Raw genomic sequence first — 12,372 nt, 5'->3', positions numbered from 1 at the left:
ATAAAAATGAATTGCACTGCATACGTTAAAGAATTGTTGTCTAGAAATTAATTGATTCTTGCATTTCAGTTGTTTGGATGGCTCTTCTGTAAAATCCAGCCCAAAACGTTGGTCTTTGCTATTTTAGCATTGATGGCAATAGAGGGATCAGCAAACCTTCAAACTCAGTGGAACATCATGGGGGAATTCAGCAATTTGCCACAGGAGGAACTGTTAGAGTGGATAAAAGTCAATACCAGACAAGGTAAAGTATTTAATAATGTATGATTTTCCCCATTTACTGTGAGATGTAACTGTAAAACTTGGTATGAATGACTGCAGAGGTATTGCTGCTATCTCTGGCTTTGCCTTGGGACTATCCTAAAGCCATGGTTTAGTCACATATACTTGTCCGTATAGAAGCTATCTCAAATGAAAGGGACACCAAAATCTTGCTTTATTAGACTCCAGGCTACCACTCTGGAGGTTCTAGCCACTGGTGTATTATTTCAACAAAGGTGTTTTTGCGAAGTCAACTAAAATAGACTTTTACTGAAGTGACGCTGGTCCTATACATGTGGGTCCATGATAGTAAATTTGCTAGAAAAGAGTTCAGAGTGTGTGTTTTGTGGTTGTACCCATCCTTTTTCTAAAATGAGTAAAAGTATCAGAAAACTATCTGGAAACAAAGCAGTTACCTTCTTAGCAGGGAAATGCTATCAAGCTGAAGTGGACTGAGGTTTTGTTGCTCTTTTTACTCTAGTGTAAGAAGTAACAAATAAAAACAGGTTGTCATAATGAATATGTTATTCTGCCCATTCAAGAAATGTAAGATTTATTAAATCTCCATTCTCAGATGTTTAGTTATCTAATTAAGTATATTAAAAACTGTTTGTTTGTTTTAAAGTGGTTTTGTGCGTTTCTGCTGGTACCATGTAAGGCTTTTTCCAGAAGACTACCCTACCCTCTGTATGTTTTTCTATAGGATTACTCTTAAGATATTTGAAGATTGTTTTTCTGCTTTTATACTGCTTGATTCTTTATTTCAAACATGCCTTTCATTCTGTATTTCAGATGCAGTTTTTGCAGGAGCAATGCCTACGATGGCAAGTGTTAAATTGTCTACACTTCGTCCTATTGTAAATCATCCTCACTATGAAGATGCAGGATTAAGGTAAATTTTGAACTTGGGAGTTGATTTTTATTTGCTATTCTCTCAGTGTTGGTAATATACAGCAGGAATGGCATCATGTTATATTGTAAAATTTGTTCAAACCCTATAGAGCTTGATTTGTTATTTCAGTCAGGTTGAAAACACATGCAGTATTTCTTCAGGATTTGTGGTCATCAGAAAAAAGATGTACTGTAAGATCGATATGGCTTCAAACAGACACAAAAAAAAATCAGCCTAATTGTGGAATTGGAATTGTGTATAATTATATCCTTTCTTCATTCTAGTTACTCCTGACATTGTAAACAGCCTTGATTTTTTTTTTTTTTCTCAAGATAGTCAATCTAGTTATTCCTATTAGCTTTCTGTGATTGGTTGTCATTTTTTTTCATTATAACAGATCTAATTACTGAAATATTAAGACTCATTGAAACTGAAGTTTTGTAATGAAATTACTGAGTTTTGTACTTATTTTCAAAATCAGGATATTTTTCTAAATTGAAATTTATTCATCTGAAAAATGTTATGAATGTCTGTTTTTGACTGTAGTATCGTAGCATCATTTTTTTGGTAATTTGGTAAAACTGGTTAAAAACCCCCAACATAACAAGAAAGCAAGAAGATGGAGATGAAGCAGAAAAGAAGGGGATTTATTTTACATGCCTTATGTCCTTAGTTCTGTCTGGCATTAACTAGCTTTAACTTTTGGTCAGCCCTGAGCTGGTCGGGCAGTTGGACTAGGTGATCACTGTAGGTCCCTTCCAGCTGAAATACTCTGTTCTGTTCTAACTACAAAAATACAGGATGGGGCATTTTTTGGGAAATAAGCTGGAGATGATATAGTGTCAGAAAATGAACAGGAATTAACAACCTCATGCTTTGCACAATCAAAGGAGGATATTACTGGGTGATATAAACAGGATCGTGGTTTACAAGTGATGATTTTGCTTGAGTCAGCGTAGCCAGACATCAGGTCTTGCACTCTGCATTTTAAAAAGTCTGAACAAGGGGAATGAGTATGACCTTTTGCAGAGAGGCTGAGCTGGTGATTTCTTCTGATCACCTCCAGTCCAAGCAAGGTCATTTCTACCCTTGGATATCATATGGTGAATGCATTGCTTTGCCATCTTTACATTTTCTGTTCACAGTAACCAAGGATCTTGTTATAAAGTTGTCTCTGCTACAGAAAAATCAAAGGGCTGTATACATTGTTCTTGGATTCATTGTATTTGTGAAGAAATAATCACATTAAAGCAAATGGCACTATTGATTTAGACTTTGTTTTAGCTGAATTGTCTTGTGAAAGAAGCAGCCTTCCTGTATAAAGTTAAAGCTTACGCTCGCATGCTATGTTGCTAAATAATTTTTATATTTCTTTTTTTGAAGGGCCAGAACTAAAGTAGTGTATTCCATGTACAGTCGAAAACCTGCAAAAGACGTAAAAAGAGAATTGATAAAACTAGGAGTAAATTACTACATTCTGGAAGAGTCATTGTGTGTAAGCAGAAAAAAGTGAGTAATCTCACAAGAATAATATGCCGCTCAAACATGTGGTCTAAGATTCATGTCAAGTACTAGCTTTCAAATATTGACCTGTGCTTTATTAAAAGTGTCCAAAATACCTTTTTATCCATGTATTAGTAAGTATAATTAACTTTACCCGCATTAGCAACCTTCTGGTCTTTATGTGCACAAAGGATTAACAAAGGAAACAAGTCATTATTCTGTGATGCTAAGAACAGACATGTGTGTATAATGAAAGCTTAGTATGAATAAAAGGTGCAGAGTAAAATATAGTTTGAGCACCAAAATATTACAACCGTTGCTGGTCACTGAAAATTTTGTCACATTTAAGATGTCCTTAAGAAAAAGCTGTGCTTGATGTTGATTACGTGCCTTAATAAAAATGCAGGGAGTTACTACTTTCTTTAAAGGTGTTTTATTTCCTGAGTTTTCTTTAGAAATGTTAGGAGTGTGAACCTCACCCTCCATTTTATAGGAAGTTTTAAGGGTCCCTGGTAATGCATATTGCATAATTTGAATTGTTTTATATGCTTCCTCCTCTAAATTAATTCTTACCATATAACCACAAAAGCAGACAAATTTTACACATTCCAATACTATTTTTTAAATTACTACTATATTCATAGATTTTGCAATCTGATAAAAAATTCTAATACAAAGACAAACTTAAAAAAATAGATGGCACAGTCGGGTGGGGGGGGGTAGGGGGTGGGGCTTGTTACAAAACTGAGTTCAGCAAGCTGTATGGCTTTCCAATGCCATTTCTTCATTTCTCTTTTTGTATTCATGTATTTTCTAGGCCTGGTTGCAGTATGCCTGAAATTTGGGATGTTGAAGATCCTGCTAATAGCTGCAAAATTCCTTTATGTACCCTTATGAGCAAGGATTCCAGGCCATATTTCATCACGGTATTTGAAAATAGCAATTACAGAGTTTTGAAGATTCCAAAGGAATAACATTTTAATGCGAAGAACCATCAGTCTTTCAACTTTTTAAACTAGCAACTATGAGAATTCTAAATCAGAAATACCTTTTCTACTAGACTTAAAATGGAAAAATATGTATTTTATTTTTTACCATTTTAAGTGAATTCTGATTATAGAAATATCTTAAACCTAACAGTTTGGATTTCTATTTCAGGGTCAGTCCCTTGAGATTTGCTATGCAAATGATTATATGTTTGCACATTTTATTTAACACTGATCCAAAAAAAAAGTTAAAAAGTAGCTATGGAAAGTAACTCCATTCTCAAAACCAATGATGTTGTGAAATGGGACTGTCAGAATGTCTTAGCAAAGCAAGTTTGTTTAAAGCTTTGGTGCTAACAGCTAGGAACAAAGGAATGGTGCTATAGCATCTGGCATCACGTTTCTCATGTCACTTTCATTACCCATCTCCCTTCTGGACAAGGTGATTCTAGAAGTTCTCTTAAAAGTCACGTAGTTTCACTAGTCACGTCTGAGAGAAATAAATTCTTTCTTTGAGAGGATTAAGAACTTTCATCATTTTGGATCACGTAACACATGCTTTTAAGCTTGCTTTTGAAATGGAAAAGTTTGTAGGCAAACTTGAAACTTCATTATTTAGGTGCATGTTCTTGGAATCTTACTGATATTAAAAAAGAAGACTAATAAGGGTAATATTTGCAGTGAGCAATAGTTTAGCTTCTCAGTGTCCAAGGATTTTTAGCATTCTTATGCATTCAGAGTAAGCTGGCATAATATACATGAAATTTTTAAGGGAAAATGCTTTATTCAGGAAAATCTGTCATAGCCTTAGAAAGATACTAAAATAAATCCTTCACTGCCTTAACTAGACCTCCAGCGCCTAACTTAACATGAAATTACTTTCAAAATTTATGCCCTATTTTCTTTCCCCCTATATTAGATCCTGCCTGGATTTTGTCATCAGAATTAATGAAAAATGAAATCTAACCTGGTTGTGATATGGGTATAGTCAATTGTGTGGGTATAATTGCTCCAACAGTATTAGACTGGTTCTGCAGTTTGTCTGTCATCTTGGTGTCACACCAATGTTGTAGGTAATAGAGAATTCACTTTCCAAGATACCCAGTGCAAGGATATCCTTTAGTCGTTTAACTGATAAAATTTTTGTATATTTATTGCTGTTGGAAAGTATCACAGTAATTGTGATTCTACAGTTTAAGACTTACGAAGTCTAATGTTTCTCTGTATATCATCCATGTTTCAGTTTTGTTTTGGCTTGGTTTTTTTTTTTTTTGGTCCGACATCAGTCTGTTGATATGACTGGTCTTTTTAGCCCTGATGGCATCTAGCAATATTAGATGCTATGGGAATGGCATTTATCACACCTGCCACAGTATCAATTAAATGGCAACCTATGATAAAGTAGTAGTGTAACAACTGATGAGTATTCTACAAACTTCTTATTTTTTTAAAAATCTGTTTTATTGAGAGGGTGAGGGAGAATGGCTGAAAATGCATTAGCTTTTTAACTTTTACAGAATAGATTTTGGAAAAATTTCTATAAGGAAACTATCACAAAAAGGGCTTTTGGGAAGTCACTTTTTAAAATGTTAATTGAATTCAAGGAAGCAGGAAAAAAAATCTTTATATAAACATTGTGACTAGTGTTACAGCACAAACAGGTACTGTATTTTTATGAAGTTTATGCCAACTGTTGACATGTACTTATGTGTAAATAAAAAAGAAAAAGATGGAAATCGTTCTCATGTTTCTAATGGATGTTACATTTCTGCTCTTATATCTACTAAACTGAAGTTTAATTTGCCACAGCAGATATGGTTGCAGCTGAAGCCTCAACTAAACAATACACGGAAGTGCTTCAGATAATTAAACCAAACTCACACACCTCTTGCTGTCCTCCTTTCTATTTGGAATATTGGTGCAGGGATACGTGAAAAGACAGTGAGAAAATATCAAATACCTCTTTACAAGCAAAGTGAACTTGGAAGGTGGTTCAGAATTACTCTCTTTTTGTTCTAAATTTCTAAACTCCAGTAATCAAGAGTGAAGCCCAAATACTGGTAGAACAAAGAAACATTTGGAAGTTAAGGTTCAAAGATGTACTTCAGCAAAATAATGTTCCTTATTTGAGGAGGTGGCTGTTGTTACTGAGTATATAGTCAGACACTAAGTTTTCAGCTTGTGCTGAGGGATGTTATCCTGTCCCTCTCTTTGAACTGGTCTTAAACCCTAAATAATTGTTTTCATCTAATATTAAGATGATAAAATCTAGTAATGAAAATATTAAGTAAAAAAATGCAATATATGATTTTGGGGAAGCAACATGGGAATTCTTGAATTGGGTGTATCGTGTTACGAATTTCTTGTCATCGCAGTAATTTGCTCTCAATTCCAAAGGAGAAAATTTGGGTTTAAACATTACAGCTGCTTTATACGTAGGAGCACCATGTTAACATGCTTATCACTGCAACTTGAACCAGAAAACAGAAGTTGGAGATTTCTTAGCTCTCACTGAAGTTGTTTTTCCCTTTGCAAGATCCTAATCAATAAATCTTTAACTCAAGAAAGTTAATTTTTAAGTATGTGCTGGCCTTGAAGTATTCTAGGCACAGAACTGGAATACTTCAGTCCCTGAAGTAATACTGGATCATCCAGATCTGTCTTTTGGAATCTGAAACACAGCTAGCTTTGAGTGCAGTAGGTTTCTTTGGTACAGTGGGCACAATTACAATTTGGTATCAAACTTCTAATAATTGTGCAAGCCGTAATATTTAGTGAGGAGACTAAATAAGGTGCCTTTGTGAAACAAAGGTGCCAAGTCCTATTAAGTGCCGCCCTGCGCTTCATCGTTCTCATCTACCATTTAGAAAAATGCCTTTGTTCTCGCCTTTTTTTGCAAGTCAGCTGAAACAGTGAAACTAAATCGCAGGACTCGCTCCCAAGTGAAATAAACTCCTTCAGCAAAAGCAAGTATGTATGGAAGAGTGTAATCGCGGGGTTGTCAGAAATCAGCATTGTTGAAAGCAATTACAAAATGCTAATTATGGCTTGGGACATCTGTTTTGAGATTGCGTTGTTGTGTGGTTTCTGTAAACGCTGTTGTTTCACCTAAATTGCATAATGTGAAGGACTGCAGTAAAACACGATGTTTTTAAACCCAAAAGAATAAGGAGCCTCCTGAGTTGTTTCAGCAGCTGGACAAAGGAATCCAGATCCCAACTGATAGCAGAGCTTTTCCGTGCCAGCTTTGCTGTTGTGCTAGGAGGAAAGAATAGTATGGCTGATGTGGTGTGAAAGGAAGACCTTCCTGTTTAAATATTTATAGAGTTTGGATGTTAAGGAATAATTACACTTTGAAATTAAGGCTGGGGACATAAAATGGCATGCAGAACTTTAGATTTGAGAACTGGTCAGCTGTGCAGGAATTTTGGGCAGTGAAACCTCTCAGTGCGGTGACAAGTTCTGAGCTGTAGCTATACAACATAAGCACTTTTATTTCATTTCAAAGTCAAATGTTAATGTCAAACTGTTCCTAGTAGAGCTTTAAGCTGACCTGTTGGGTTGGAACAGAGGAGTAGAAGGATTTACAGGGCAGAATCTCCTTCCTTCCCAGCAAATTGCCTTGTTTCTGATCTCGTGCTGTAGTAGTTCTCAGTTACAGATGAAATTCACATAATGTCTGAAATAGTCAGTTGTTTGAGCAGGTTCATCATGTAGTAGTCCAACAACTTTATTACTTCCTATTACAGCACATATAAAACACTTATTGTCAATAGATCATGAGATATGGATAGAACACATGGAGTGAATGAATGAGACAAGCTTCATATCTGGCCGAGGACCCAGGCAGGATCCCTGCGGCCAGTCCACCCTGTCAGGATGCTCAATATATAAATTGATTCTCAAGTGCAAGCAGCACTTGTTTTGCCTGTTTGGCAGGAAGGCTGAGATCTGGCTTTTAGCCTGAAGAATATGAAAACGCTTCCTGTATCTCGTTAGCAGTTGTCCTGTTGCAGGTTCAGTATTACCTTCTAAAGGGAAAACCTCTGTCCTGATGTTCCTCTGAAAGGAAACTAGTTACTCGAGTTCATTCTTCAGGCTCGATCAAGCTTATTTCAAAGCCAGTGCACCAAATTCTTACTTTCGTTACTAAATACTGCTGTGTTTAGACACCTGAGCAGTATCACCCTCACGTTACTGAGCAAGTCCCTAGAGCGTCTTAGGATGCAGTTAGCAAGCATTATTTGCAAGCAGTTACTGTTTTGCTGTAGATATCTGCCTGAGTTCTGCAGCAAATCCTAGCCTCTTCTGAAGTATTGGCTTTTATAGTTTAATTATTTATAAAAATTCAACTTTTTTTTTCCTTAGCTAAACAAAAGTAGCAAAGGCTGAAAATACCCCAGAGCAGGATGCCTATTTTTTTCCTGAATTAGCTTTATGATGGTGCTTGAATTACTGTCTTGTTCCTCTTTGATTTTGATTATGAAAATGTAATGTGTCTATATTTGGAGAATTTTATCTTCCACTGCTTATAAAAATAAGCTACACTTAGAATCAAGCTTAGTAGCTGGGTAGAGTAGAAATTTTCATATTCCTGTAGTATTTGAAAACACAAGCTGTATTAAAGCGCTAGTAGTTGGTGTTTTCCTTAATCTTAGTTTTCTTTGTTCTAGATCCTTGCTGGATTTAGCTGCAGTTATGCTACAGGCGGCTGTATACAGGGCTATGCTACAGGCTGCTGTATACAGGATCTTTGATTTGATGCTTTTCGGCCATTTTTGTGTTGTTACATAATTTAAAAGGAATAAATATTTTGAGAAAGGAACAATGGTAACAAGATGATCAAAAGTAAGTTGTATTCCATGACTTATTTATTCAGCACTTTAATCTCAGAGTTTACTACTCTTGATGCATATTACTCAGCAAGTGGTGCTGTCAGAATCTGTAACTAATTTTTAAACTAATGAGGCCTTGGCCATTTACTTGAATAGTTGCAGGTTTGTTTTATCCATTAGGTTTTTGCCTGAAAAAGAAAGAGGTTGTAAAAACCTTTGAATTAGGAGCCTGTGACATGTATTGCCTTCCTTTGAACCCTCGACGTGCAACTGAATTGATAATTGAATTTAGAAAGAAACCTGTCAGCGCTGATGGTTTGTTTTGTAAGATCGTCCCGACGCATAACGAAGTTGTGAAGCAATAAAGTTCCAATTGAAATAAATGGAAAAGCATAAATATTTGCAATGTCAAGGTGCAGCAGGACTGCTGAAAGGAAACATGGTTTCAATAAAGTCAGACTGTATTTGGAATGTGCTTTTCTGGTTTACTTTTTTATTTTTTTATTTTCTTTCTCCTGTGTTCTAGTTCATCTTATTTTGTTTCACTTCGATGTTGGAAAATGGGATAAAACTGAACAGAATAGAATTGAGCAAAATTGCATAGCTGAAACTGAGAAGGGGTTTGTGTCTTCCAAACGTGACTTGGTTTTTTTTCTGAACCTTGTCAAAATGTTTGGCTTGTGCCAATGGAGTAGGTGATGGAAGCTGTGCATGTTAGCTGGTGTTCCTGGCCCAGGGTAGTCTGTTGTCATTCTCCATTGATCTCTGCAATTCATTTATTAATGAGTTAAAGAGCCTGGGCTTATTACAAGGTTAAACCTGGAGTTACACATCACGAGGACCTCACAAAAAGGGTAACAAGTGCAACTGGAGGAGAAAAAAAATGCACCAAAAACCCCACAGGTTATTTGTATTTGTTTCTATGATCTGGAAATAACTTCCTTGGCTACCAATTCCATATGTAGCAGGTCTTAACTCATTTCTGTGATGCAGGTGCTCACCACAGTAAACTACTAAGTACGTGCTATGCTGCGTAGTAATGGTAGGAACAGAAGTGGAGGTATCGCAGCTATGATCAGACTACGTGTGGCTTTGAACTAGTGATCTCGTAGGAGCTGGATTTATTTTTAGTGAAGGCTAAGCACGTTGCTACTAACAATCAGCCAATCCAGAACTGTGTTTTACTGAAGAATTAGTTTAAGCTACTATGAATCAGAATGATGTCTGTGTTAGGTCATAGTGGTGGTTTGACCAAGTTTCCCGTACTTTGCAATTTAAGAGCGCTTTGGACAAATGTCGTATACTGTATCACGGTGTAATCCTTCAAAAGGAGTGTAAGCTGTCTAATGTGTGTAACCAAGCAGAAGAGCACAGAGGCAGCACGGCGGACATCAAAGAACTTTGTGCTATAGCTGCTGCATTCAAAATACTCTTGTTTATTACCAATTTTATAGTAGACTACTTACAATTAGGATGCTTTTCAAGGCTGCAACAGAAAAATGAGGGATTATTGGGACTAGGAATCACTGGGAACATAATGAACAGCTCTGCATACAGGAGGAAGCAAGAGACCTTTCATCGGGAGGTATCAGGATGCCTACAAGGTATTCATAAGGCATAATGGTTGCACTCGCCTAAATCTGAGATACTATCTCCATCCACCCTCTCCAGAAATAAGCCGTTCTCCTACCTTATATCCACAAGCTGTGCTTGAGGAGTGGATGCATCTCCCTGCCTCTTCCATGGCGCCTTCCATGGCACCCACCATGCCTCCAGGGCTCGGAGGTGGTGGCTTCAGACCCTGCAGAGCACACCCATCTCTTGCTGAGCAGCGCTGAGCCAGAACAGGTTGGATGAGCACCTGCTTGCTTGGAGATCCAAGACGGCAGTGTTATTTGAATGTTACTTGAAGAGCTGTAGAAACTCAAGGCAAGTCATCACCTGGCCTGTGGCAACTGCAGTCCTCCCTCCTAGGGCACAGCAATAAGCCAGGGGGACCAGAGGTAGGTCCAGCCCCAGGTCCTGCAGTCGGTGGCTCTCCCCTGGGCTGACTGAGGGTGACGATGGTGCGGGGCAAGGGGACGGGAGGCACTGGGGGGGGGGCGGCTGCCAGGAGGCTGTGGGGTTTGCAGCCATGTGTCAAGCTGTAGACATCAGTGCAGGATTGAAAGGCAAGCTGTGGATCTGAGGGATTTCTGTGGGTCTTGTGTGGTGCACAGGGTGACGGGAACTGGGCTGGGGATAGCAAGGATGTAAAGCGTGGGGCTGTGTCTGCATTTGTGTCTCTGACCAGAAGAGTTCCACGGTGCTGGGGGAGACAGTGATGTGTGTTTCTGCAACTTCACAGGTTATTTCCTAAGACGTGGTTGAGCCCTACCTTATCCTTTTTATTATCTGCTGATAGTTTAACTAAGTCAAACAAAGTAAGTGGCAAACAAGGCTTCTCCAGCCCCAGGCTCCTTCACTGATGCAAGCGGTATCTGCTGCAAAGAATGCTGAGCGCTTGCGGCTGGCTGTGAAGCTGTTAGGAGGTTTGATCTAAAAATACCCATTTAGACCAGGTGATGTGAAACTCCTCTTCCTGGTCTGTAGGGCTGGAAGGATGGGCTTCCTTGCGAGGGTGTTGGGGTGATCATTTCATAGATGCACCTAATACAAACTCACGGTGCAATGATGAGTACGAAATAAAAATCTAAGGCAGCACATCTGAAAAGTGTGGATTAAAGGTATGTGGTCATACACTGAACACTTGGGATAAGGTAAACTAATGAAAAAGTATTAATTAGGCTGATCTGTTCTGTGTAATATATAAAAATACTATTTTGTGATACTAATTCTGTTCTGTATCATCTTATATATGAAATTATATATATTTCATATTATGTCCTATGTCCACATGCAGAAAGAAAAAGTAAATTAACTGTCACACACAACCTGAATTTTGGCTTGTGCTAGTTTTGGAGAGATTAACTTTGATGCATTTGTGGGTTTTCCAGTGTCTGGATCTGCTTATGACTGCATTTGTGTGCTGTGCAGTCAGAGGGCACGTGTGTACCCTAACAGCGACGTAATGCTGGCTCGGGCTTTTCATCCAAGGTCCCCTCACACGCTTTGTCCTCAGAGTACATTTTACCAGACAATTATTTTGGAAAGCTTTGACAGTTTGAAAGGCTGCCTCTTTTCTGGGTATGAAGCCAACATCAGGGGTCCACAAGGAGCTCTACAAACTGCTGTTGCTGGCAGAAAGCAGGGTCTGATCCTCTCACCCCCACTGCCCTCTCCTTTGGTTAGCTGAGTGCTTGTGCAGCCACATGGGGAGCTGTGTATAGGGACTGGTTGCGGTAACACAGTGTTGCTGAAATTAAAAAGTTTTTGTGCAACATAAGCATAGGAGTGGACACATGCAGCCAATAGCTGAGAGCTGAAGGGAAGGGAAACGTGCATGCTGGAAACCCTTAGCCAGCCCTCTAATAAACTTGCTGTACGTTATAAAGTCACCCCTAAAGCCTGAAGTGGTAAACTTGTCTGTGGTGACAAGTGAGGTCTGGTTTTGATGTTGAAGTTGAGTATCTTTAAGGCTAAGCAGTGAGAGGTTCTGAATGCGTCCTGGATAGAGAACTGACCATGGCTAAACACCTCCCTCCTCACCAGCACTTGAGAGATCTCCTGTTAAAGAGAGAGACATTCCACATTAAAGCCTCAGATTTTATTTTCCATCATTTAAAAAAAATCATGAAAGCTTCATGACAACTGTTTAAGCTTATATTCAGATATTTTTTTTTTGATTAAGCGGGGGAGAGGAAGTGCCTGATAAATAAGGTGCATGATAAATACAGGTCATCACCTGAGCAGTCACCAGCTCTGTGTGTGCAGGCACAGCAGGAGGGAAGTGTAT

The 12,372-nt window shown here is 38.2% G+C and overlaps 1 protein-coding gene across 1 annotated transcript in view; it reads left to right on the top strand.

Moving 5' to 3' along the window:
• Positions 1–5,526, top strand: part of DPY19L1 (dpy-19 like C-mannosyltransferase 1) — a 50,785-nt gene extending 45,259 nt beyond the window's left edge. The window contains exons 20-23 of the mRNA XM_037385224.1: positions 70–244; positions 1,054–1,153; positions 2,537–2,662; positions 3,474–5,526. Coding sequence (XP_037241121.1) covers positions 70–244; positions 1,054–1,153; positions 2,537–2,662; positions 3,474–3,630 — 558 coding nt within the window. The 3' untranslated portion in view covers positions 3,631–5,526. The remainder of the gene's footprint in view (positions 1–69; positions 245–1,053; positions 1,154–2,536; positions 2,663–3,473) is intronic.
• The last annotated feature ends 6,846 nt before the right edge of the window (positions 5,527–12,372 follow it).

Source organism: Falco rusticolus, chromosome 4, assembly GCF_015220075.1.
Source record: "Falco rusticolus isolate bFalRus1 chromosome 4, bFalRus1.pri, whole genome shotgun sequence".
In the NCBI taxonomy this organism is placed as follows: domain Eukaryota; kingdom Metazoa; phylum Chordata; class Aves; order Falconiformes; family Falconidae; genus Falco; species Falco rusticolus.
This window is presented reverse-complemented; position numbering and strand designations above follow the sequence as displayed.